This window comes from Oryza sativa, chromosome 3, assembly GCF_034140825.1.
Source record: "Oryza sativa Japonica Group chromosome 3, ASM3414082v1".
NCBI classification, from domain to species: domain Eukaryota; kingdom Viridiplantae; phylum Streptophyta; class Magnoliopsida; order Poales; family Poaceae; genus Oryza; species Oryza sativa.
The window spans coordinates 1,507,401-1,532,143 of NC_089037.1; the positions used below are offsets into that span (position 1 = coordinate 1,507,401).

The following is a 24,743-nucleotide window of genomic DNA, read 5'->3' on the forward strand; positions in this document are numbered from 1 at the left end:
GTGTACATTGTAACAAAAATGCCGGACTGAACTCAAGTGAAGAGTTAAAAGATAGAGACATAGAGTTCCATGATTTCCATCAAGTAACCCAACAAGTTAGCACAACAAGATCATGCCATCGAGCATCATCATTCATTATAGTGCATGCGCTTAATACCCTGAACATTTACCAGGCATGTGATATATCGTCACAATCAATCTAGAACAGAAAAAAGTATGCAGAGCGCAACCGGCATGGAGGCATGTTACTCCTCCGGTGCATTGATTCTGCTCAATCACACAAGCAGCAGTACAGCATGGTTGCTTTCTTCAGAGCCCTCATGAAGGGGGAAGTACCATCCATGCATCTATCAGTGAAAGCTACTAACGAACAGTATTTGTCAGTGAAAGCTACTGGACAGCTGTTCAGACAAACCAATTTGTCACTTTACGAAGCTGACATGGATTTTTCCTTCAAACAAAAATGCATGAATATTAACAGTAAGAGATGACAAAACTGTCGTGTAGTATGTTCTGAACTTCGTGCTGCTTGTTTGTCTTGACAACCTTCCAACATTCGCACATTCACTGAGTTCAACTTATGCTTCACTTCGCTATGCTACTTAACTTCAGAAACAAAATTTGAGTGTGGCTCAATTACCTTGCACTTCTATTCCTTGAACATTTCAGTGTTGCATCAGAGGCATATGCCTAAAACACACTTTGAACAAATAACCAAGTCAGCATGGTATTAAAGTTTTTTAATCAATCAGACAGGCACATAGTACCCCTAGAGCTAATAATCGAGTGTTGTTACGTTAACGGTACATAATACTGTCTGCAGCTACCAGCTACTACTCACCAGAAAGAGAGCCATCAACAGAGGGGGCACACAAGTTGTTGAAGCAAATAGGGTACATCTAGAAGAAATTGTTCATTCTCAACCTCAAGCAAGTTCGCAAGGTACCCACTGTTTCACTTTTGTGCTCATCTCACTAGGAACTGAGGTAGACCACTCATCCAAGTTTGGAAGAGGACCCGTCAATGCAACGTAATTTACACTCTCTTTCTCTGATAGTCTCTTCCAGTTGAGCTGTAATTCAGGTTTACGTCAGGTGGGCATTCTAACAACAGTGACATGGCATTGCTCGTATACGTAGCAACCCAAAACAGTTAAACAATTACCATTCCATATTTTATTGTTTTAAACTTTTCCATCATCTAGTACTAGAAACTATACAACTACAGCAGTCAAAATATGGATATTTCTGTGGTTCATGTATAATCTTACCTGCCCCGGAAATGCAGCACAGAGTGCCTTAATTGTGGAATTCTGAACCCAGGACGAAAGGCCCGTATCATTAGCAAGAGATACAGCAGCATCAGCTCCACCACAGTTAACAATGATCCGTCCATCTGGCATTAGCTTTTTCGCGATTTCCAACCAGGTTTCAACCTGTAACAATGTTGAAATTAAATCCAGTAGAAAATAAAAAACTGTGGAAGTGTTCCAAAAAGTTAAAAGAATATAGATATACAAAAGTAGCGTCCAGGAATTTTCTCTCAGCTGCACTTTTACATGTTTTGAAAAATTGTTCAAATTATTTCAATTGCAGAGAATCATATCAGCCATTTGGTCAATTAGGCTTGAAAGGAAGGGTCGCAAAGGAGAGTAATCCATGGATGCCGAAGACACTAAGGTCACGTAAGGTTTTTTGTTAAGAACACTAAGGTCACACAAGTAGCTTACTTTTGTTGGTGTATCCAAAGCACCCTCTATTGATATTGGGATGCATAAGATTTTTTGTCGACAAATTCACATATCACTATAGCAAGCCAGCCAAACTAAGGGTAATAAATCAACACATCATGAGATAAATTAAAATTTATTACAAACTTCAAGATATGTAGATATCAAGTAATTTCATCCATGCTTGACCATGCATTCAACTGATCCAAGGAATAAGAAATACATGCTCAAAAGCATGAAATCTGATGCAACCAACGTAGCATATAGACTGGTAAAAAATGAATAGAAAGAGATGCAGAGGAAATTTACTTCTTGTAGCTGAGGTATGATCTTCCCATCAGCAAACAAATCAACAACAATACCTGTACACATTAACTAGATGTTGTTAGGCCAGAAAACTTTGAGATGCACTTGATGGTGAAGTTGCAAGGAGTGTGTGGTTTCAACCCCGACGTTTTTTGTTCAATCTCCAACACGCTCACAATTTCTTCTTAAAAATTGTTTGGAGAGATGTCTCTTCCTCCAAACTCTTATTTTTTAGGCCAGAAAACTTTCAAAGCCTTTGAAAACTCAAAAAGAAAAACATTAATCTAACAGTACATGCTTTCCAATATACTACAGATAATCCAACTAGCATACTCCAAAAATGCATCATCCAAGAGCGTTGTATAATTAAATAGTAACAAGAGAGTAAAGCATGTATTCCATTTGCATCAGGTAGTAAGCACTCACCAGCAAACCCTCCTTCAATTGTCAGCGTTGTATAATTAAATAGTAACAAGAGAGTAAAGCATGTATTCCATTTGCATCAGGTAGTAAGCACTCACCAGCAAACCCTCCTTCAATTGTAGCTGACGGAGAAAGTGCATCACCAATGCGCACAGAAAGTGAACCACCTGATTCTGTTGCCTTTTCTAAATCAGATAAACCAAAATAATCCCTTGACAGTTCAATTATCTGTCATTCAGTAATGCAAACTGAGAGTAAGAAATGGGCATATGAAAATGGATGCGTGGAGCACAAGGGATAAGTCTAAAGAAAAATAATGCAAAGAGGTGCTTGAGCTAGCTTAACAGCCTTAACTAGGAATATATTACTGAATTTCTTTTTGCAACACAATAAGTAACAATGTGAAAATATTTCACTACCATCTGTGAGCCTGTGGTCACCAAACAATTAAAAAGAGAGAGAACAATGAAAAGAGTGTTCACCTTAGGATCAATCTCCCATCCAACAAGTTGCAACCAAGGATAAAATTTTAGCATCAGATGTGCTGCAGTCCCAGCACCCTGAAAAAGAAACAGGGGAAAAGACAGGAATCATAATGTGCATTGAATATCCACAAGCGTGTGAAGAGGTAAGTTGCCCGTGAAAAAAATAGAAGTGAGTTGTTCAAATGAAAAGCCTCCGTAATGCTTGTGGATGTATGCTGGAATTGTGATGTGTGCTGATAATCTAATTGCAATTGGTCGGTAAGACATCCATTCAGGCCTTCCCAAACCCTCTAAGCATGGCAGGAATTTTGCTTTTTATGCATAGTAGTTATGCAGAACAATGAAGTATGATGAACAAGATAATAGGTGAATCATGCACCAAGTGATTTACCAATCCTAGAAGAGCAACAGGACCACGTGGAACAACAGCTGGTAGGCTCACGAACTCATCCTGTACAATAGGAAAAGCACACCGTATTAAGCATTTACATTGAGCAGCCATTTTTAAAGGATGAAAAACATCATTTCAAACAGAATAGTTGGCGTAGAAATAGGATGCGTTTTGCAAAGAAACCAACCCATCACATAGATAACAAGTACCTATATGAGCATATTATAGTCTTTTTTTTTTTTTGGTACTAAACTGCTATCCAACTACCAGGAGCCTATTACTGTCCTTCTCAAAAACTTGTTTATCATGGATAGTTGACGGGATAGAGCGTCAAATTCCTAATGCATACAAGGCGCTCAACAATATTATGCTTGTATGTCAAAATGGCACATTAGTAATCTAAATTCAACTCGATCAGTTCAGATTACTCATACGATAAATGCATACCCTGTCAGCACTCCCGATTGAAATCGCTCTCAAATCTCACACTCAACTCAAACTTTCAACTGGATCAATTTGGGAACACTGGACGAACAGCTTGTAGGCATGAACCTTGGTAGACAAAGGTTTTCGTGCTTTGCTAGTTAATCTGCAGCTTTTCGGTTTTCTTCCCTCCGTTTTGAACGACAATTACAACAAGGTTAGGGCCACGATCCCATGGTGCGCTCCGTGACCGGTTAGTGGTGAATGCTATCCCATACGCCCCGGGTCACGGCGCACGACGGCACGACGCGCTCGCCGGCTCAACGGATTCAGCAAAAGCAGGCGAAACAAAACAGCAAACACCTCACATGCAATCTAAACTACGCTATAAAGATTAGAAGCAAAGGATTACAGTTCTATACCCAATATGAGTTGGTCCAGACTCCGGTCTTGGGGAGAACGCTGTGAACATTCCCTGCACGATACAACCAATCGGGAGCACGAACTCACCAAACGAATCCAATTTCGAGGCGGAGGAAGAAATCGCAGTGTGCAGCGCAATACGTACGGTTGGTGTCGAGGAGGAGGTAGCGGGTGGCGGGCGAGTCGATGATCATGATGACCTCGTTGAAGTCGCTACCGGTGATGGCGAGGAGCGTGTACTCCTCCTCCTCCTCCTTCGCCGCTTGCTCCTGCTGCTCGGTGGCTGGAGGGGCGGAGACTTCGCCGCCGCCACCGGGGGCGCAGTACAGCGGCCGCCGCGCCGAGGCCGCTCCCCGTCGAGGGAGGAGGGAGACTCGGGTGGCGGAGCGGCGTTGGGGCTTGGCTTCGCGGCGGCGGTGGCGGTGGAGGAGGCGAGGCGGGGAGAAGGTTAGCGGCATGGTGGCCATTGCTGATGAGATAGAATGCTAATGCACGGCGAGGGATTGGGTTCCCACGATTTCAAGCCGTTGATGGAGATGGCGGGTTAGGAATTCCCTTTTGATAACTGCAAAGCGTATTAGCGTAATCGGTTCTTCTCTTAAACCATGATTATTTCTTAAGAGGCCTTTTCGGATGAGGCCCGATAAGAGAAAATTTCAGAGGCCCAGCAGATATAGTCTTACAATGTTATGGGCCATAATTGGGCCTGAGTATTCTAGTGTGGTTGGTTTCATCTGAAATCAAACTGCGAAGCAAGCAAGCAGTAAACTCCCAGAATAATAGCATTTCAAACCTGTACAAGACAAACAATCTTGATGTGTTGTATTGATTCGAAACTTCGAACGGCTGTTTCAGAATATGAGCAATTTTTTTTGGGACAGGAAGAATATGACCATAGTACTTAACTTTCTCGCAGGTACCACCTACTCCAGGTGATTGTGCATGATAAAATGAATCTGCAGCTAACAACCTAGCCTCTCCCCAACTTCCAATCAGTTTGGTCAATTGGAGCCTTTGGACACATGCATCGGACGCCAATTGACCTGTCGCCGGCCGCCGGGAGACACGCCGCGACAGGGGCCACGACGCCGCCATGACATCCGTAAAACCAGCAAAGCTGCAAAGACATCGCGGCCGACACTGACGCACGCAACGGCGCACGTCAGATGAGCCCACGTTCCTTGAGATCGCCGGCAAATACACTGGGAATTCGATGTTTCACCGATCCGCCGGCGCCGTCTCGCGCACCGACGCAGTTTCTATCAACCACTCTCTCCATCCACCAAATTAGCCAAAAGAAAAAGGTTCGGTTGGTACTTGGTAGGCTAAGCTTTCTAGCTCGTTTTCTTTGTGCTTTGGCTCGCTATCAACGAGCAGCCTCCCGCACTTCACGGCCTAATCTCCATCAAATTGCAGTGACAATAATGTACTCTTAAACGTATTTAATGACACGTACACATGCAGCGAATCCCGAGGACGTGGATTTATACTGCAACTGTAGTTAACGTGTCAGCGCAGTGCGTGCATGCGTGCGTGCAAGCGTGCAAGGTGCAACTGTACTGCATGCAGCATGCGTGGACAAGACGTACATTAGCTAGTTGGTAGTGGCGCTGTACGGGAGAGGTTTCGTTGGCCGGCGGCGAGGGCGGTGGTGGTTGTGTTCGCCGGCGCCGGCGAAGAGCTCCTCACAGACGTCGGCGAAGGCGCGGAGGATGAGGTGGTGGTGGCGCGACGAGTTGAGCGAGAGGAAGCGATGCAGCAGCTCCCGCAGCTCGGGGGTGGCCGTGATCTCGTTCTCCACGATCATCTGCGCCATCGACCGCCGGAAGTCGCCCAGCGGGTCGTCCGACTCCGTCACCACCGGCACGCTCTCCTCCTCCAGCCGCCCGCGCCGCCGCCTGCCGCCTGACGATGCATCGCTCGCGCTCCTCCTGTGCCGCGGCGGCGGCGGCGTCGCCGGCCTGATCCCGCGGTCTTCCCGGACGCCCAGCGCGCGCACGCCGCGCTCCAGCTCGCGCAGCTGCAGCAGGAGCGTGCCCACGCTCGGCGTGCCATCCGCGTCGTGCACGGTGTTCGGCGCGGGCGTGGGCACGGTCACCCTCGTCGTCTTCGCCGACGTCGCGGTAGCACTTGACGTCATCGTCGGTGGCGTGGTCGTGGCGGGCGAGATATTGCCGGCGGCGGAGAGCCGGGACACGACGGACACCGACTTGGCGCCGCCGCAGCCGCACATGAAGCCGCGCGCGGCCGCTGCGCTCGAACCCTTCTTCTTCTTCTTCTTCGATGGTAGGCCCTGATCGGCCATGCCGCGACGTGTCGTCGCTTTCATGTCCTTGGGTTGAGAGCAAGTGAGCTTGTGCGCTGTTTGTTGTGGACTAGCTACACCAGCTATAGTGGGGAGCTAGGGGGACAGACTTCTTAAAGCCTGGGCTTAACAAGAGCCAGCTAGGTGAATTTCAGACATGCTGATGCAGTAGCAGCAATTACTCAACTACAGACACATTTATAATTCCAAGTCATTAACCAAAAAATTAGTATCACGCTATCCGTTGTTAGGAGGTCAGTGTCAGATTCTGGTCGATTTACCAGCGGTAATCTTGGGTCAATCCAGGGTGAAAACAACATTGACTTACAAAGTATAGCTCAATACTATTTCTGACCGTTCAGTTAATCGGTTACTACTCCTATTTGTTTCAGACTTATACGCTTACCATTCTGTTCGTGTACAGATGTACTGATGCTTTCAGATTTTGCATAACTCTATTTGCAAGGGAAGTTATTACAAAACGCACGCAAGGTTGTACTGCTACGTCAGAAACAGGGCAAAGAACACATCAGACAAATGAAAAACTAACATACCATTTCCCAAGCTTGCGCGCGATTTGCGCAACTAAATCCCAGCGAATAGAACAAAAGAGCAGATGACACGAGACAGAGGAAAATCCAAGGGATGTCAAAGCGAAGTGACGGGAGATTTGGATGGGCCTAATTAACAGATTTCCTTTCAAGGTCAGAGACCCTACTGCAAACAGCAAGATTACACTACAGAGTACAGTACAGTGCAGAGGAGGAGAGATGCCTTGGAAGAAACACTGTGCTGGGCCTGGACGTTTGTTTGCTTGCTTGTCACATGCATCTTCTGCTGGTAATACATTCCGGCCACGCTAGGCAAAGTGCTCCCCGTGCTCTGCTGCTCATGATCATGATCATGTCCTCAACAGAAGGCCACCAAACTTACATGCTTGCTGTCCCTGCAGCTAACCGAGATTGAACTAGTGAAGTGAATCAGACTGTCAGGAGGTAATTGATGCAGTAGGAACACCAAACAGCAGGTGTAACAGACAAGTGTGTCTTCTTTAGAGATACTGATCATTAGATGATGGTAATGTGGCATACATCAAAACGAAAAAAATGCTTCATTAGACTGCTGGCCTATTCTGCAAAAAATAAATAAATAAATAAATCGCATTCTTTTTAAATTGGCATGTCCTGCCTTTTTGAGTTTTGACTCTAGCACAGGCACTTGGTACTCGATCAAACATGTTGTCTCCTGATAAAAGGTGGCAACTCCTGTATCAGATGCATCCTGGGGTGATTGATTGGAAACAAGAATAGTTGTCTTCGATCGTTGTGATGGACAAATGGTGTGGAATCTCAATGATGTCTTGATTGGCTTCATGGCTGACGGCTCATGTCTACCTGGGTATCAGGCATGGAGCATTACGACCGGACTCAAATGATGGTATCAGCGCCGGCGAAGGCAATGGGCCAAACTAGGGTCATATCCAGAGAAGTCTAGCCAAACACTGATCTTAACTCAGCCCAACTGATTCTTGGCCCAGTACTACATATCATTTCTCAGCCCATCTAGCATAAATTGGTAGAAACAGCCCAAATACCCGCAAAAAACAGAAAGCAGCCCAACATCTGCCTTGTGAAAATTGGGCCTGAAATACTAACAAGCCCATTATATCCACTTACAAAGGCCCTAAGTGGAATAAATAAGGAATAAGTTCATCTGAGGTCCCTTAACTTGTCAATGAATCCGATTTCCGTCCCTCATCCGGAAAACCAGACACAACGGGTCCCTCAACTATCAAAACCGGTGCAGATTAGTTCATTCGGTGGTTTTGAAAGCGGTTTTAGCTGACGTGGCGCCTACGTGGCTAATTTAACTCGGTCTTCATTTGACGTGGCATTAACGTGGCGATTACGTGGCAATTCGATCCGGAAAAATAATAAAACCCGTAAGACCCACGTGTAAGTCTCACACAGAAAATAATAAAAAAAAGTGGTGGGACCCACAGTCAGTCCAACTCACCTCTCCTCTTCTTCCTCCTCTCTCCCCATCTCCCTATCTTCATCTCTCTCTCCTCTCCTCTCCTCTCTTCAGGCGACGGAGAGGCAGCGGCACGCGGCGGCAGTGCGGCCGGACAACGGTGCCTATGCGGAGGAGCTCGGCCGAGCGACGGCTCGGCGCGAGCGTGGCCGTGTGGCGGCGCCGGCCCCGGCACGGGTCGCGGCCTCGGCGGTGCGGACGGGCAGCGGTGCCGATGCGGAGGAGCTCGGCCGAGGGACGGCGGCACCATTTCTGGCTTCCCTGCCTCCTCCCTCCCCGCCCACCTCGCCGGCCGCCGCGCGCCGCCCGTCTCCCGTCTCCGCCGCGCGCTGCTTTGCTGCTGGTGAGGTGAGAGAAAAAGAAACAGTGAGAGAGATGACCAGTTCGCTCGCGCTGCCCGCAACTTTCTCCTACCTCCGGCCGTCCAACTCCTCTTCCCTCTCACAGGCTCACACACTTGGCGCGCCCCTTGATCAATTCGTTCCCCTTCTTTTTCTTCCCCCTTGCTTGCAGATGGGGGCAACTAGAGGAAGCGGCTGAGACAGGCAGAGGCGGCGGGCATGGTGGCGCCGCATGCAGAAGTGTCGTTGCAGCCGCAGGCGCAGGGGCAAGGGGCACAAGGTAGTGAGCCTCGCGCAGCTGCACAAGCGGCCGGCGGTGACGGTGCTCAGTCTCGAGTTAGACGATGGCGGGTCGGAGCACGTGTCGACGACGGCCTCCTCCGCATCGTCTCTCCTCTCCGAGACGAGCTCGTCACGCAATTCGACCAGTACGAGAACGAGATGGTGCATCTGTTTCAGGATCATGTGAGGGTCGTCGTTGATCGTGTTGTTTTGTTATTGCTATGTTGTTCAGCGATGTTTTTCTGATGGTTGTGGTGTAGCTCTGCTTGCTTGTTGTAGACGGAGAGGCTCCATCGCGTGCTCGGCAAGGCGAGGCGGCGGCAATACCAGTCGCTGCTCGGCGCGGCGGAGGCGCGCAGGATGAGGGATAAGGAGGCAGAGGCCTCGAATGCGGCGCGACACATCGGCGAGCTAGAGGAGCGTGTCGCGCGGCTGAGGGCGGAGGCGGCGGCGCGGCAGGCGAAGGCGCTTGCCGACCAGTTCACCGCGCGCCGCTCCGCCCACCACACGCCGCCACTCCGCTTCGCCCCGCCGCCCGCCATCGCTCCGCCCACCGCCCCCCTCTGCGCCGCCGCTCGCCGTTCTGTAGGGGAGAGAGAGAGGGGGATAGAGAGAAAAGGGGGCTGACATGTGGGACCACATGGGCCCCACCTTTTCTTATTATTTTTTTATAGCTGACATGTGGGTCCCATGGTTTTTAATTATTTTTCCAGGATCCAATTGCCACATAAGTGACACGTCAATGCCACATGGGACGAGGATCTAGTCAAAGGGAGCCACGTAGGCGCCACGTCATCCAAAACCGGACATAATACTGCCGAGGGACATTTTCTGCACGGTTTTGTAAGTTAAGGGATGCGTTGTATCCGGTTTTCTAGACTGAGGATGAAAATCAAACTGGGTGACAAATTGAGGGACCGAAAGTGAACTTATTCCAATAAATAAACATTCCTGCTTAACAATCCTCCAGAAATAGTTTTTCTCCGTGGTACTGGGATTGTAGTCGTCATGCTGGTTGTCATCCTGGGAGCGAACTCTTGTGTTTGGAGGTGTTCGTTCTCGCTCGGTGGTCGGGTTGTGACTACGGTTTTCCAAACCCTAGTCACAATTGTGGCCGGAGCCGGAATACCATACGGTAACCGTGGTAATTGTGGCAAACCGTATAAAATTTATCAAAATTTAAATTATTTTTAAAATTTATTTAAATTTAAGGAGGTTTACCGCGGTTTTTCTTTTAACGCACCCCGTGGTAAGCGCGATAACTACGATAACCACGTGCTTACCGGCGGTTTGGGAAAACTTGGTTGTGACCAAGGTGTTTTTTCTCTGTTTTCAGAATTGTGCTGTCTTGAACTGTGTCTTGGAAAAGCTGGTTTTCCCAGTGAATGATGCCGTGATAGCTTTCTGTAAAAACCGGGTCATATGACCTACTACACAGTACGTATGTTTTATCGTTTGTCTTATTTAAAAAAATATGTTATTATTATTTATTTTATTGTGAGTTATTTTATTGCTAAAAGTACTCTAAACATCGCTTATATCTTATGTATTTAGAAAAAAAGTTTAAATAAAACGAATGGTTAAACCTGTATACAAAAGTAAACTGCGTCATTTATTAAAAAAGGAAGGAGGTGCTTTCTAAAAAGAACAATCTTACAGAAAAGAAAATAAATACGGACCAGCTAAATATGTTTTAGCAGCCCGCCAGTATTCATGGAGTGCAACATCCTACCTGTATAACTATAGCCTTGAATCTTGATGTGAAAATGGATGTTCTGGCCTTACTTAGTTTCAAATTTTTTCTTCAAATTTTCAACTTTTCTATCACATCAAAACTTTTCTACACATATAAACTTCCAACTTTTTCATCACATCGTTCTAATTTCAACTAAACTTCTAATTTTAGCGTGAACTAAACACACCCTCTGTTCAGAAGAGAAAACAGGAGTTTTGGGACTTAGTAATGTCTTTCCAACGCCAGCGCCAGCGTCACCATCTTTCTTTTCCGATCACACGGTCATCACTCGGTCAGGTTCTCGTCTTGCAAATCCGCTCGTCTGCTAGCTCACATTCGGTCAGGCTCCTGCCGTTGGAAAACGACACGACCCAACGTTCCAACAAGGGGGCAGCAGAGTCGCTCCAGTTGGGCTGGGAGTCTCTGAGCAAGGCAAATCAGTCTTAGCTAACTAACCAGCAGAGACGTCAAGCAATTGGTCTCATCTCTTTCAGTTTCATACCAATCTGTTATCCCCCAAAAAACAAGAAGTTTCATACCAATCGAGACGTTTTGTTTGATGTCGCAACAATAGTAGCCCGGCTCATGTTCTCCCCTGTTGGATGTTTGCACATGAACATGCTCTGCTTAGCGATGCCTTGGGGAGTTGGGATTTTTGGCGATGTGGGTTTCGTACACCGGCAGGTGACGGGTCGTGTCCACCCGATCGTATACCGTCACCAGCACGTCCGCGTGCCGATCGTGTCCACCGAAACAACAACAACTACTACTACTACTGTAGCCCAAGTCGCAGTCGCAGCCGCAGCAGGCCATCGACCACCACTACGCCGGTGGCCCAAGTGATAGTATTTAGGACGCTTTCGTCGCATTGCATTGCCCGCTCGCCCCTCTGCTTTTGCTGCTGTTGCGTTGCGTGATACGCTCGCCTAACTTTGGCTAATTCTGCTGATATTTGCTCTTCTTCTGTCATATCACCTTGCCGCTGCTTCTGATCATCTCCCGTTCTTGCATTCTTCTTCTTCTTCTTCTTCTCCGGCGTGGTGTGCTGCTGACGGCTGACGCTGGCTGGTCGTGGACATGTCGAAGGTGAGGCTCTGTCTTTTGCTCTTGGATTCTCATCCTGATTACTGTAGTAGCTTCTGTGGGATAAAATGATCTCTGCTTCTGAATCCAGTAAAATATACATGTTGTTTTTGTCCGTTACACATTGCGAGCGTTCGTATACCATGGTGGTGCGTAAACTAACACTGATGTTTCACATGTTCCTCTGCTGCAGAAGATTGTGGTGAAGCTGGATCTCCATGACAACAAGGACAAGCAGAAGGCCATGAAGGTCGTCTCCACGCTTGCCGGTACGCATCGTGTTCGATCCATCAACCGTTCTGCCCGTGTTCAGAAACGATCAAGAGAAATGACTGCTGTTCGTTTATGCATGTCACTCATGTCAGGCATCGACGCCATTTCCATGGACATGGCGTCGCGCAAGATGACGGTGATCGGCACGGTTGACCCGGTGAACGTGGTGAGCAAGCTGCGCAAGGCGTCCTGGCCGGCCTACATCGAGTCCCTCGGCCCGGCCAAGGAGCCGGAGAAGAAGAAGGAGGGCGGCGGCGATGCCAAGAAGGATGGCGGCGATGGCAAGAAGGAGGGAGGAGGAGACGGCAAGAAGGAAGGCGGCGATGGGAAGAAGGAAGGTGACGGCAAGAAGGGTGAGGCGGCGGCGGCGGCCAAGAAAGAGGAAGGCGGCGGCGAGAAGAAAGTCGCGGCGGTGGCACCGATGCCGATGCCGATGCACCAACTGCCACCGCCGTACATGTTCAACGCCGGGTACATGAACCAGTACCGGCCGCCGCCGCCGCCGCCGCCGGCCTACCCGTACGCGCCGCCACAGTACTACTACGCGAGGGACATGAGCATGGAGGAGAACCCCAACCCGTGTGCCATTTGCTGATCGAATGGTATTCTTGCATTGCATCTGATCTGTAGCAACTAGCAAGTAGCCCTACGTACATTTTCTCGAACATGATGTGTATACTGTTTTTTTTTTTTTTTTTTTTTTTTGAGAACCGATGTGTATACTGCATAGTAGTGTATCTCGTGTTTGAATTGGAGGGTAGAAGAATTTGCCGGCAACTTTGAATTTCTGACGAGAAGGGCGGTATCGAGTCAAACCATTGCATGGAAGAACCATACTAATTCAGATGCCTGTTGACTGTTGCCCGTGGTATTAATGGAGAAATTAGCCATCTAGAGACACTAATTTCAGCCATCTGCTTTCATTTACTTCGACAAGAAAATAAGAACGAGGAAATGAAAGAAGGTATAGTAATGTGCTGCAACTAAAGCTCAGCTAGGAGCCTAGGACCCATCAGCAAAACAGTCCTAAGCTTTTCGTTTAGGAAGAAACAGCCACTCGTAAGCCTGAAAATTTTAGTGTCCTTTCAATTTTCTAGTGTATGTATCTCCACAAACTTTTTCAACTATAAATAAACTGAAGATTAGTCGGCGAGTTCTTTATTGCGCACTGGTTTTAGGATCACAACAATCCATAGTTAGGAAAAGGTTTAAGTCTCAACCAAAAGTTTGATCTGCGTATGCATTTTCTCATTAAAAATACCGCACACCATGACCATAGATTATACTAGCACTGAGGACTGAGGAGGCAAAGAAAGACGGCAGAATCACCGGGGCTTCAAAAGGTGGGTAGATTTTCATTTCCAACATGACGAAAAAACTAGCAGAAGAATATTGGCAGCAGCTGTGGTTGTGATGTCCCAATTCCCATTTGCATTTGCAGATCCATTTTGCATCCTATAATAATCAAACAAACGGGGAGTGAATCGCTTGTCAATTTTTGCGGTTTGGGTGAGTCGGATGATCCTGACTTTCTCGTCACCCCTGACGACAGCATTGGCAGCTACCTCTTCCAACGCTGAAGGACTAGAGAAAGGAGCTCAACCGTTCAGCCAAAGGCGACGCATCTTTTTCGTTTTCGATGAAACAGAGCCTTCGTACTCCAGATATATCACGAAACAATTGTTGTTAATTATAGATTGATGCAGATGTGATCATGTGATGATTAAAAATAGTGATTTTGTGAGGTCATGTTCAGCTTCCGATCATCAACTCGCAAATATATTAGAGCAGAAAATACGGAAATGAAGCTACGTGTGTGCTGTGGTCGGTGAAGATGGCGATGGAAGAAAATCAGAAATAATGCCATTGAAAATTTACCTGGCTGCCTGCTGCGGTTTTTATCATCCAGCCTCACCTGACCCGCCTCTTTCGTTGTCGCAGAGGGTGAAAATGAAATCGCTCCACTCGGCGACAGAATTTTCTTGGACAAAACTACATGGACAGTTACCTCATGATATCCTAGAAACCATCGTCCGTATAGGAGCAGACATTGACAGATAAGTAAATTTATCGCCGTGTTTAGTTCCAAAATATTTTTTCAAACTTCCAACTTTTCCATTACATCGAAATTTTCCTACACACATAAACTTCTAACTTTTCCGTCACATCGTCTCAATTTCAACCAAACTTCTAATTTCGGCGTGAACTAGGCGTGAACTAAACACACCCATCTTTGTTTTCTCCAGCACGAGTCTATGTCATATGACTCTGCATTTTTGTACTCCCTGCAAAAGGAAAAAAGAAGTCGGATGAATGATCGCAACAGCAAACAAAAGCAGCCACTGTTTTCTGGTTTAAATCTTGTAACCATCGGCGCCTGTATTTGAGCTTTGCGGTTGCTATCATCGCACTCAAGCAAAAGCCGTATCAAATGGATCAGCCTCGTAATACAACTGAAATACAATTAGCAGCTGATAAAAGACAACTTATCACACGATGAACTACTGTATTAAACAAATGAACTGAAAAGATTGCAAATAGAAATTAAATTTTGATGCTTCAGTTCCCATCTGCTAATGAGTTGGAGAACAAGGAAACACAGGTAGTGCAGCTAACTCCAGGGCGATCGCCTGTAGCTTCCGTGCAGCAACGCCGGTGGACGGCTGACGGAGCTCCGGCGACCGGCGGCGTGGCAGGGAGAGCCGCGAGCAGATCAAATCAAACTCTCTCCTCCATCCGGGCCGTATTAACTCATGGGCTGGTGAGACCAAACCCGACTAGAATCGCATTGGTACCGATCCGGCCCAAGAGGATGTGATGGTTCATAATAAATAGCATGCAAAGGTGATTACTATTCTTTCTTTTATCCGGCCAATCAGATTGCATCATGATTGAATACATACACCCATAGCTCAGGTGTGAAGCCATTACAGTTTCACAAAAGAAAGAACTAACAAAGTTACACTGCCATTCTGCTGCTAGGTTTCTCAAGAACAGAGCACAGCTTAGTGTTACATAGCCTCCCAATTTCACATTTTGATCTTATTATATACTTTTCAGCACTAAAAGAAAAGGCACACAACCCTACTGGTCACCAAAGCATGTAGGACACCTATTTGACATCCCAACTGCAAATACAAGGTGCATCTCCGGGAGGGCCTTATACATGCATGTGAGCATGTCTACAGTTGCGCTAAGGGTAAAAAGAAAAAAAAAAGCGCTCCCTTTTGCAAGGATTGGCACAACAAGATGTGACCCCACAGAAAATTCATCAATGTGCACAAGACCAGGAGGACGATATCCTTTGGTATCACCTGGAGAAATGGTGCAAACGCTACAAAGGGGGAACTACATCCAGGAGCATTGGATAGTTGGAATACTAAAGATCACCTCTTCTTTGCTGCTTTTGCGTCAGATTCAGATTTCCACACTATGTCTTTTAACTCTGACGAGAAATTGTTGTAGAACTGCATGCAATTTGATAGAAATGACGTTAATCGTTCTGAAATCATCAAGAAACAACTAGATGCTGGGTACTATGAAATGATTTTTTTTTTCAATGACCCACTATGAAATGATAGAATATACAAAGTTTGATAACATACATTGTGAAACTCCAGCGTGTCCCCTCCAGTTTTACGAAGCTCAACCATGTGGAGTGATGGAGCAACCTCGAAAACCTGTGAGATAGCATGTGAATAAGTTCTTTTATTAAAGCAAAATTTACTGAAGCATTGCACAGACTTAACAGGATACATGTCAATTTAATTTCCAATACCTCCGTTGCTACAGATAAATAGCCTTTTCTTCCAGTCTTATCACCTTTTAACTTCATCTGGAGCCCAACAAAAAAGAACAAATCCAAGTTACTTCTGAATGGCGAACATACTGATGCAAATTCTCAAGGAAACTAACAGAAACCCACATAAAGCAAACTAGTCAATACATAGCCGTCTAAAATGCTACAAACCTTATAATTTTGTTTCCGCACATTGAAACCAAGAGGTCCACAAGCTTCCTCTATTTTAGACATGATCTCCTGTGGTGTACATTGAGATGTGAAGGAAGTTTCCCGCTTCACCATTCCCTATATATATTAGGTAGACTCAGACTATTTAGTAAACGACTAAGGAGTACAACTAATAGGATGATAAATTGATCAAAACATAATTGTTCTGTCGGACTTAGCACATAAAGAAAAGAGGAAAACATTAGCAAAATTATATTAACCGATACAAGCTTCCAGAAAGAAGCACTCCAATCTATCTAGCACATAACATATTCTCAACATGGAATTATAATATTGGACTCTATCAAAACCTACCATCATTTCCTTCTCAAATAAATTTCCAAGGTTGAATCCCTGTGACCTTGAAATTAGAGCAAATGCATTCATGGATTCAGGCTTTTCTCTCTTCTCTGCCACGAGATTCTCCTGAAAGGTTAAACAAACAAACGTAACAAACAAAGAAGTGGTTTTAACTCAGGTTACAAATCGTATTTTTGGGAAAGGATGCAGGTTACAGATAAATGTTCAGCTAGCATTACCTCTGAACAATCGAATGCAGCATCAACATCATCAAGGCTCACATCTTCACCTTGCTCAAAAAGTGGTGGTTTGTAATCCTTTTTGAACCAATCATCTTCCAAAATTTGTGCAATTGTTATTCTCTGCAAAGAATATAGCTCATTGTTTTCTGACTTCTCTCAAATTGCCATCATAAAAGGCTTCAAAGAGGATATACAATGAAACTCATTGGACTAGCAGCAGTCAGCTGGTCAAACTGGTTAGCTGAAGATATATGTCCTTAATTGTCACTTACTGTGCAGGGATTAGGATCAAGTATGCGCTTAATGAACTTCTTCGCACCTGAAGAAAACCAATGTGGACAAGAAACTTTTGCCTTGCAGATCTGTGAAGAGAACATCAAAAGTCTATCAAGTTTACCAATGAAATTCACAAGAAACATTAGAATGCGTGCATGTTACACATACTTACCAGTTTGTAAAGGGTCATTAGGTTGGGGTCATCGAAAGGTAAATATCCAGCCATGAGGACAAATAAGATTATGCCGCAGGACCATACATCAGCAGCCATACCATCATAACCTTTATCAGCAAGCACCTGAGGGAACAGTATGAATATATGATTCTTACATCTTTTTGGAGAAAATACACGAGTTTAATCAAAGGCAACATGAATCACCTCAGGTGCAACATAATTTGGTGTTCCGCAAGCAGTATGCAGAAGTCCATCCTCCTAAATAAAACAATCAAAATAGTTTACCAAAGTTACTTCTTTCAACTTTCTTGTCACCAAAACAAATAATTATGCGTCCGAAGTTCATTTGAGGTAATAGTGCAAGTTAAGGAACAAGTCAATTAAACCAGAAAAATGCTAGAAAACCCAAACACATCACATTAGGATAAAGAAACTGGTTAATTTTTTAACAACTACAAAAACATACTTCTGGGTACTAGCTAGATATCATACTTTTGTTTGTGGAGCAAACGCACTAAGGCCAAAATCTGAAACTTTAAGAGCTCCATGTGAATCAAGAAGCAGATTCTCTGGCTGCAAATGGCACATAAAAAATATGAATGAGAATACATCCATCCCAGTGGAGATTACCCAGAAAGGAGGTAAGCAGGATAATTCAACAAACCTTCAGATCTCTATGGTACACTCCTCTGCTGTGGCAATAATCTACTGCATTTATAAGTTGATGGAAGTATCTTCTTGCTTCATCTTCTCCTAGTCTCCCAGAATTGACCTAGTTGATAATAACATGATGATAAATGGGTCAACTTGTATGGTCCAAGAACTGCGGATTAGTCAGTCAGTATCAAAACAGTCAAATGTGCCGGTTCAACAAGCTACTCTTACAGCATGTAAAAGCAATTTGTACATAAACAAAAATAAGAATCGTGATATCTGGCACAGAAAGTTCATGGGCCTTACAATCTTATCAAAAAGCTCGCCTCCATCAACATATTCAAGAACCATGTATATCTTTGATTTGCTAGCCATGACCTGTCAAACACACATTGAATGTAAAATTCTCATTGAATGAGATGAGATAAAAAAAAAAAGAAGGGTATGAGTGGTAATGACGCTATTGTTCCTGCAAAGATAGCAAAGTACCTCATGCAACTGGACCACATTTGGATGTTTTATTAGCTTCATTGTGGAAATCTCCCGTTTGATCTGATAGAAGTGGAATATGAGGTTATCATTCACAATCGAAAGCTCAAGCTGGAAAACAGAACAGCTCGAGCAGGGACATTTAATTGTGCCAACACATCATATGGAAAATCACATATTTAACCAAAAAAAATACTAGTTTTTCCACCAAACAATGCATCAACCAATGAGTGATCTAGCACGGAATGTACAATACCCGAGTTTCCCCCCAGTCAGACTGAATTTATAACTCCCCGAGAAAAAAAAATGAATCTAGAACAACTCTTGCCACTCCTACGAACACCAAAGCTAGCACAGCTTTTTGCTAGGCAGAAAGCATTTGATTAAGACAGGGTTGGCATCACCGCATCGGAGATATTGTTATAGTTACATGGCCCAGCTTGATAATCTGTTGTTACATTTCCGATTCAAACTTGATACAATTCCATCTAATTTCCTTTAGATCAGAGCAGATTTAGCCCGCTGGACAGGCGGACACATGACCTTTCTTCAATCACAAACAATCCAAACAGACAGAATCTTGACAATGGTAGAGACGTAGTAAGCGCATATTCTCGTTTAATGTTTATTAATCCCCATGAAAATCCATCTTTTATAATAATCTAGCATCTATCTAGAATAATTTAGGATTCTTAATTCGATCCCCTCCGAGAAAAGATCCAACTTGTTATTACCTGATGTCTAAAAAAAGAGATAAATATTCAATTTTGAGGATGATTAAGGCGGCGGACCTGCTCGACCATCTTGTGGCGAAGCACATGGTTGCGGTCGAGCACCTTGATGGCGAGGGTGTCGCCGGTGCGCGTGTCGCGGGCGACCTTGACCTTGGCGAAGCTCCCCTCCCCGATCGTCTTGCCGAGCTCGTAGCGCCCCACCCTCGTCGTCCTCCTCGCCGGCCCCGCCCCCGCCCCCGCCCCCGCCGCCTCCGCCTCCGCCTCCGCCATCAATCCCTCCCGCAGATCAATCCTCCACCGCGCGCCTCGCCGCCTTCCGATGATGGGATCGAGGAGTGCGCGCGTTGGTAGGTCGCACGCAGGCTGGATGGCTTGGGCGCCCCGTGCGCGCGCCTCAAATAAGGCGGAGATGCGTTGGTGGCAGGTGTGGTGTGGGGTCCGGTCGGGAACCGCGTGGGACGAGACGTAGGCGGCGCGCGGCGTGCGGCACGGATGCGTGCGTGCGTGCGCGCGCTATCGTTTTGGCCGTGTGCAACGCGACGCGATTCACAGTTTTCACAGGCAGTGGCCCGAACTCTATCCCAATCCCACCACCACCCCGGCAAAAAAAACGATTAATCAAACTCGAAAGCAACACGCGTACGTAACGAGCACGCGCGAACGCGGCATTTAACCGTGGCTCCTCCTCGGATGGATAAATCCAAATGTGGGGCGAGATTTTACGTGTTGCCACTTGGAGATCGCTCCTTTCGGTTTTCTTTACGCTGGAGTAGGGAAAATCTCGCCGTCGTCCACCACCGTGGCCACAGCGACAGGCAACGAGCTAGTAGTAACCCTGAACATGCGTGCTTTGCACCTTCCTCGAAGGAGCACCCGTACGGTGCCGTACTCTCAATCATTCCTCCGTTGAAAACGACGCGCTGATCCATCCGTGCTCCACACGTCCTCCCCTGAACAAACTCTGGCTCTCCTCTGAACAATTCACCGCGACCGCGACGACGACAAAAACGAACGTGTGTGATCTTGCTACTGTATGCCGTTTGCTGTGTTGTTTTTCCAGCAATCATGCACGCAATTAACCTTGCCTGATGTGGTCGCGGTCGGAAGCGGTGCGCCACGAATCAGCAAGCGGCTAGCAATAGCAATAGCAATAGCAGTAGGCCAGTAGCAGCGTGAATGCATGATTGATGCCGCGATGGGGCCGAGAGCCTTATCCTGCGGCGTCACGCGGGGGCACCACACCACCACTAGCGCCTCGTGCCATGTCCCGTTCGTCGTCGCTGCCTGCACTGCACACCACATTCTCTCAAATCTTTTTCCTCGCCGCCATCAAGGCATTACCACGACAGGGGGCGTGACCGATCGACCTGTGTGTGATTGCTGATTTGAAATCGTAACCGTCACATTACATTTGGAGAGAATTGTGATTGCAACTCTTGTGTTAGTGGTTGATACTGCAGCAGCTTTCGTGACTTTGGAAGTAGACGGCGAGATTATTGTGACGGGGACAGCACTGTTGTTCTGGAGTGAGAGTTCCACGTGCGACTTTGTTTGCGTTGTCAGCTTGTGGGATTTCGATTCCAGGAGGATACGTACTTCGATGAGCTCCATGGCCGGTGATTTTTGTCGAGTTATACTTGATGGTTGTCGCAGAAACACTCCTAACCGCGAGTTAGAAGAAAGTAGAATCGTGCTAGATAGAAAATGCTTAGTTTTCTATTTTAAGAAGGCTATGCTAAGAGATTTCTGAAAAGAAAAATTAAAACCGCGATTTTATACATTTTGACGTAGTTCGTAGATATTCAGCTCCCAACGTGGCAGGTTAGCAGCAGAAGAAATGTCATAAACCCAAAACCCTCTGTTTGGGAGCCCATAATCTGGCGAGAAACCTGGCCCAATTCTTTCAGGCCCAGTTGACAAACAGGCCCTGAAACCGGACTCTCTCTCTCTCTCTCTCTCTCTCTCTCTCTCTCTCGCTCTCGCCTTACAAAAACAACGGTGGGCTGGCCCATGATGCTCTCTGTCGACGAGTGAAAGAAGCCCAGCCCATGAGAAGAAAAGGATCGTCGTCTCCAGACCATACGATACATGCGCGCATGATTCATCGCCCCGACGTGGTCAACTACCCCGAATGTCTCCATCAACATGTGGTACAATAAGGGCACCCGCAATAATTATCTATAGATTTTCTATAAAAGATACATGTCAGCATATTTTCCTACTTGAAAGAGATTAAATGGAGAGAGAGAGCAAAGATATCTACTAATCTGGAGATAGTCTATAGAGAAAAACGAGACAATGGATTAGAGAGCTATAGATACCCATATAGACATACAATTAAAGTGGTTTACTATTAATCTAGTCTATTACTGATATGTATATATTTTATAGATAGCACGTTACTTTACTATTGTGGGTGCTCTTTGGGAAGTCTCAAGCTAGGGAAGTGAAGCCGAAGGGAGAGGCCAGGCCAGGTCGGCCGTGTCACCGGACGGCCGCTTTCCGAGTTGACGCTCCACCGAATGGCACCGTCCCAGGACACGCCATGCCCCCGCCCGTGATATAATCGAGCTGAATTGCCACAGCTATCGTGAGTGTGAGTGCACCGCTGCCGCAGCGGCGTCGTCGTCGGAACTCGAAACACAGCAACGGCTTGGCCGGTTTCCCGTTTGGTGCCCAGAGGTAACCGTACGTCGGAACTCGCAACTCGCAAGGCGGCTTTTGCATGCAACTAGCGTGCAGAATTCGTGTAGAATCTGGCCCGCTGCGTACGCTGCCGCCGCTGTCCTCGTCCCAAGAAAGAGGAGGAAGAAAGCTTAGCCAGAATAATGTGATGCGAACACACATCATCAGTATTTGTACTGGAGCAGTAGTAGTAGTAGTAGTAATAGTACAGTGAAGTACTGGTCCACTATAGATACTCCCGTCCCCATCAACCAGGCGCAAAGCTTCGGCCGCCTGAACAGTGAACACGACGAGCTCGATCCTAAGATAGATTCTTCAGCGTCTGTTCGGTTGCAGTCTTGCAGATGGGAGAGCCTCAACTTTTGACTAGGTTTTTATTCACCGAGAATGAGATGCGAATTCTAAAACGTGTAGACGCCACCAAACCGCACTATCTAGTTAAGTCCATGCCCCATGCATATGTGGCTTTGTGCCCATCGATCCGTTCGCCATTATCGCAGTTTGCAACGTAACTGGAACAGACCAACATATATATTACTAGCTAGCTTCCGTCCAAATCTCCACCCATAATCTGCCAGAGCCCCGAGACAAATGTTAGCGTGATACACACACATGAGCGACGCGCGTGCTACATGCCCAGTCTCATTGCCAGTCAGCCTTGCATTATTGAAGGCGACGTCGATTGCCAAGTCGCGACTTGTGAGGAATAATTGGGACTTTGGCCGAGTTGGCACCACCATCAGATTCAGGCCTTCGTGCTCCAACTGCCAAGTACTAGTCGCTGCGGTCACTCTGTGTTTCCAAGCTGTGGCAGTGACCGCGTAGGAAAGAAAACAACACTTTCTTTTCTCGTGCCTATGTGTGGACTATGCGGCGATAGTAGTAAAGGAGCCATCATTTTTGTGTGACTATGACAAATCGCTGTCGGGCTGAGCTGCATAGCTCTCTCTCAAAATTCGATCCGGAGCTGTCAATGTTAACTCGCTGAATAAAAAACCTTGACAACGAGAATTTCTTCCCACGTACTTGATCGACTAGAATATAATTAAGTGCCAAACTTATCTGCAAGATCAATCGAAGCATCTGAAATCTGCAGGTTTGTACTAGCAAGAACTTTTCTTTAGAATTTGGATCCCATTCTGATCACATTCCGATCATCTTAGGAAAAACGACGATAAGAAAGAACACCGAAGAAGAATAATAAGACTAAGAAAATGTACACTCGACGGACGGACGACAGATCGAAGACAACCCAGTCATCTCTCGGCAGCGAAGGGCGGCGGGACCTGGTCCTGGACGGCGCGGAGGCTGCCGAGGCGGCGGCACGCACCGGAGGCGAAGAGGGAGAGCCAGGCGACGAGCGGGGTGCCGAGGAGGACGAGGCCGACGGGCACCATCCACAGCTGCTCATGCGCCGGGTGGAACGCCACCGCCCACCACACCAGCACGGCCGCGCCCGCCACCCCCGTCGCCGCCACGCCCGCCGCCACGGCGAGGCACGACCACGTCAACCTCATTCTCTCCCCCGCCGCCGCCGCAGCTCGCTGCCGTCCTCCTCCTCCTCCCGCCTCCACGTCCACCGCCTCGCCGACTGGCTTCCTCTCGTGCTGCGCCATTGCGAGCTAGCTGGTGGTCGTCTCGTGGCACGCTGCTGCTGCCGCTGCCGTGCGGCGAGGTGAATATACTACGTTGGGGAGGGGGGCCTGAGGCGGGGGCATGCGGGCGGGGTTATCTGGTGATGGCTGCTGCTTTGGCCCACGCCACAGCCACAGCCCCCAGGCTTCCATTTCTACTGCAGACGCGACGCGACACCACCGCTTATCGCTTTCCACGCCAGGATCAAAGGGGCTTTGATGGGTTTCTTGCCACAAAAAAAAATTAAAGATCACCAAAATTTACTGCTGTCGCATTTTGTAAGGTAATAAATCAGACATCTTGTAGTAAGAATTTCAACATTTTCTACCCCGAAAATCAAGGGCTTCATTGGTTTCTCGTTAGGAAAAACAATATACCATATTTCGGTTGCGTAATAAATCAAATATACTATCTTCTAAACATATATGAACCTTACCAAATAGGAGTTTAGTAGATTCTGAGTATTTACTCTTGAGATTTCCAAAATTCAGAGCAAATAAGATCTCTGGTACACTTTTTTTTTACCATGTATCAATAAACCAAAATTTGGTATTCCTAAAGTTTTTTTTCAACAGACTAATCATGTCCTCACTTTAACCCCGTCCCCAGCTCGGTTACTCCGGGCGCAATCTGCATCCAGCTCAGCTCACCCCGGTCGATTCCGCGGTGAGCTGTGGCTTGGTACTTACTGGCCACGAAGCTGGCTTGTTCGCTTCTGTGAGAGGGATTCAAGAGGTGTTCGTTTCCCGGCCGGCCGTTGCACTGCTCGCATACATCCAGCTTCAGCTGGAAAGTTTGTCGTATCGTGCCGGACGCACAACGTGTAGTCGAAGCAACACGCAGTGTCTCGTTTGGAACGTATAAAAATTTCTGAATGAAACGTTTCCAATCAATCCTGTGTTACTCCTAATTTCCATAATTTCGGGTTTACTATTCCCATTTCAGATCGTTGTTCTTCCATTTCCATCTAGGATAGACTGCCCGTTTCTTCAGGATCAGCAAATTAGATAAGCGAATACACAATGTAGAACGACTCTGTAATTGTCACTATCCCCCAGCTATGGGATGCTTCAAGTAGTGTACTACTCCAGTCTTCCAGAGAGTGGGACAAAAAACAAACCTGACCCTGCAAAGGGTCCCTTGGTCGACTCATCCTCAGAATCAAGATAGCCAAACTCTTGTCTCTGCCCAGCGTACTACACCCATAAAGTCCATCGATTCATCGATCGATCGTCTCGGATGGTCCTACTCCGTTTGTCTGAAGAATATTTTTCAGCAGGAGTTTGTACTAGTCAACAGAAATGGTTTACT

General features: G+C 46.6%; 6 protein-coding genes across 16 annotated transcripts; 2 read left to right on the forward strand and 4 right to left on the reverse strand.

Annotated features, from left to right (window-relative positions):
* Positions 1 to 96: 96 nt before the first annotated feature.
* LOC4331470 (uncharacterized) lies at positions 97 to 4,672 on the reverse strand. Of its 6 annotated transcripts, none has more exons than XM_066308793.1 (10): positions 4,326 to 4,672; positions 4,180 to 4,232; positions 3,335 to 3,394; positions 2,941 to 3,018; positions 2,557 to 2,686; positions 2,039 to 2,091; positions 1,271 to 1,435; positions 842 to 1,072; positions 641 to 690; positions 97 to 451 (listed from the first exon to the last, which is right to left on the reverse strand). In XM_066308793.1, the coding sequence occupies exons 1-8, from the start codon at positions 4,645 to 4,647 to the stop codon at positions 926 to 928; spliced, it is 1,008 nt and encodes a 335-aa protein (XP_066164890.1). In that variant the 5' UTR covers positions 4,648 to 4,672; the 3' UTR covers positions 97 to 451; positions 641 to 690; positions 842 to 925. The 6 variants fall into 6 exon arrangements, with proteins under 6 accessions (XP_066164890.1, XP_066164888.1, XP_066164887.1 ...); XM_066308791.1 differs by having other exon boundaries at positions 97 to 546; XM_066308790.1 differs by having other exon boundaries at positions 641 to 700.
* A 924-nt stretch (positions 4,673 to 5,596) lies between these two features.
* Positions 5,597 to 6,636, reverse strand: LOC107278668 (transcription repressor OFP8-like). Its single transcript, XM_015774655.3, has one exon. The coding sequence runs from the start codon at positions 6,507 to 6,509 to the stop codon at positions 5,775 to 5,777; it is 735 nt and encodes a 244-aa protein (XP_015630141.1). The 5' UTR covers positions 6,510 to 6,636; the 3' UTR covers positions 5,597 to 5,774.
* Positions 6,637 to 8,536: 1,900 nt separating this feature from the next.
* Positions 8,537 to 10,101, forward strand: LOC4331473 (uncharacterized). 3 transcript variants are annotated; one of them, XR_010740160.1, is made up of 3 exons: positions 8,537 to 8,867; positions 9,033 to 9,325; positions 9,403 to 10,101. XR_010740160.1 is itself a non-coding variant. In XM_015775230.3 (3 exons), the coding sequence occupies exons 2-3, from the start codon at positions 9,080 to 9,082 to the stop codon at positions 9,767 to 9,769; spliced, it is 594 nt and encodes a 197-aa protein (XP_015630716.1). In that variant the 5' UTR covers positions 8,537 to 8,867; positions 9,033 to 9,079; the 3' UTR covers positions 9,770 to 10,101. The 3 variants fall into 3 exon arrangements, 2 of the variants coding, with proteins under 2 accessions (XP_015630716.1, XP_015630715.1); XM_015775230.3 differs by having other exon boundaries at positions 9,422 to 10,101; XM_015775229.3 differs by having other exon boundaries at positions 8,537 to 9,325; positions 9,422 to 10,101.
* LOC136351154 (heavy metal-associated isoprenylated plant protein 39-like) lies at positions 9,856 to 13,010 on the forward strand. Of its 3 annotated transcripts, none has more exons than XM_066308794.1 (3): positions 9,856 to 9,985; positions 12,157 to 12,229; positions 12,326 to 13,010. In XM_066308794.1, exons 2-3 carry the CDS (start codon positions 12,205 to 12,207, stop codon positions 12,826 to 12,828), a joined length of 528 nt encoding a protein of 175 aa, XP_066164891.1. In that variant the 5' UTR covers positions 9,856 to 9,985; positions 12,157 to 12,204; the 3' UTR covers positions 12,829 to 13,010. The 3 variants fall into 3 exon arrangements, with proteins under 3 accessions (XP_066164891.1, XP_015630718.1, XP_015630719.1); XM_015775232.3 differs by lacking the exon at positions 9,856 to 9,985 and adding an exon at positions 11,757 to 11,963 and having other exon boundaries at positions 12,154 to 12,229; XM_015775233.3 differs by lacking the exon at positions 9,856 to 9,985 and adding an exon at positions 11,757 to 11,963.
* Positions 13,011 to 15,056: 2,046 nt separating this feature from the next.
* LOC4331474 (CBL-interacting protein kinase 9) lies at positions 15,057 to 19,732 on the reverse strand. Of its 2 annotated transcripts, NM_001417168.1 has the most exons (14): positions 19,170 to 19,732; positions 18,379 to 18,441; positions 18,196 to 18,267; positions 17,900 to 18,007; positions 17,728 to 17,808; positions 17,440 to 17,493; positions 17,233 to 17,358; positions 17,057 to 17,146; positions 16,782 to 16,904; positions 16,558 to 16,668; positions 16,204 to 16,320; positions 16,012 to 16,068; positions 15,839 to 15,913; positions 15,057 to 15,700 (listed from the first exon to the last, which is right to left on the reverse strand). In NM_001417168.1, the coding sequence occupies exons 1-14, from the start codon at positions 19,380 to 19,382 to the stop codon at positions 15,620 to 15,622; spliced, it is 1,371 nt and encodes a 456-aa protein (NP_001404097.1). In that variant the 5' UTR covers positions 19,383 to 19,732; the 3' UTR covers positions 15,057 to 15,619. The 2 variants fall into 2 exon arrangements, with proteins under 2 accessions (NP_001404097.1, XP_066164211.1); XM_066308114.1 differs by lacking the exon at positions 17,728 to 17,808 and having other exon boundaries at positions 15,185 to 15,700; positions 19,170 to 19,481.
* Positions 19,733 to 22,873: 3,141 nt separating this feature from the next.
* Positions 22,874 to 23,556, reverse strand: LOC136351157 (uncharacterized). The gene has a single exon (XM_066308795.1). The coding sequence runs from the start codon at positions 23,411 to 23,413 to the stop codon at positions 23,054 to 23,056; it is 360 nt and encodes a 119-aa protein (XP_066164892.1). The 5' UTR covers positions 23,414 to 23,556; the 3' UTR covers positions 22,874 to 23,053.
* Between the last annotated feature and the right edge of the window lie 1,187 nt (positions 23,557 to 24,743).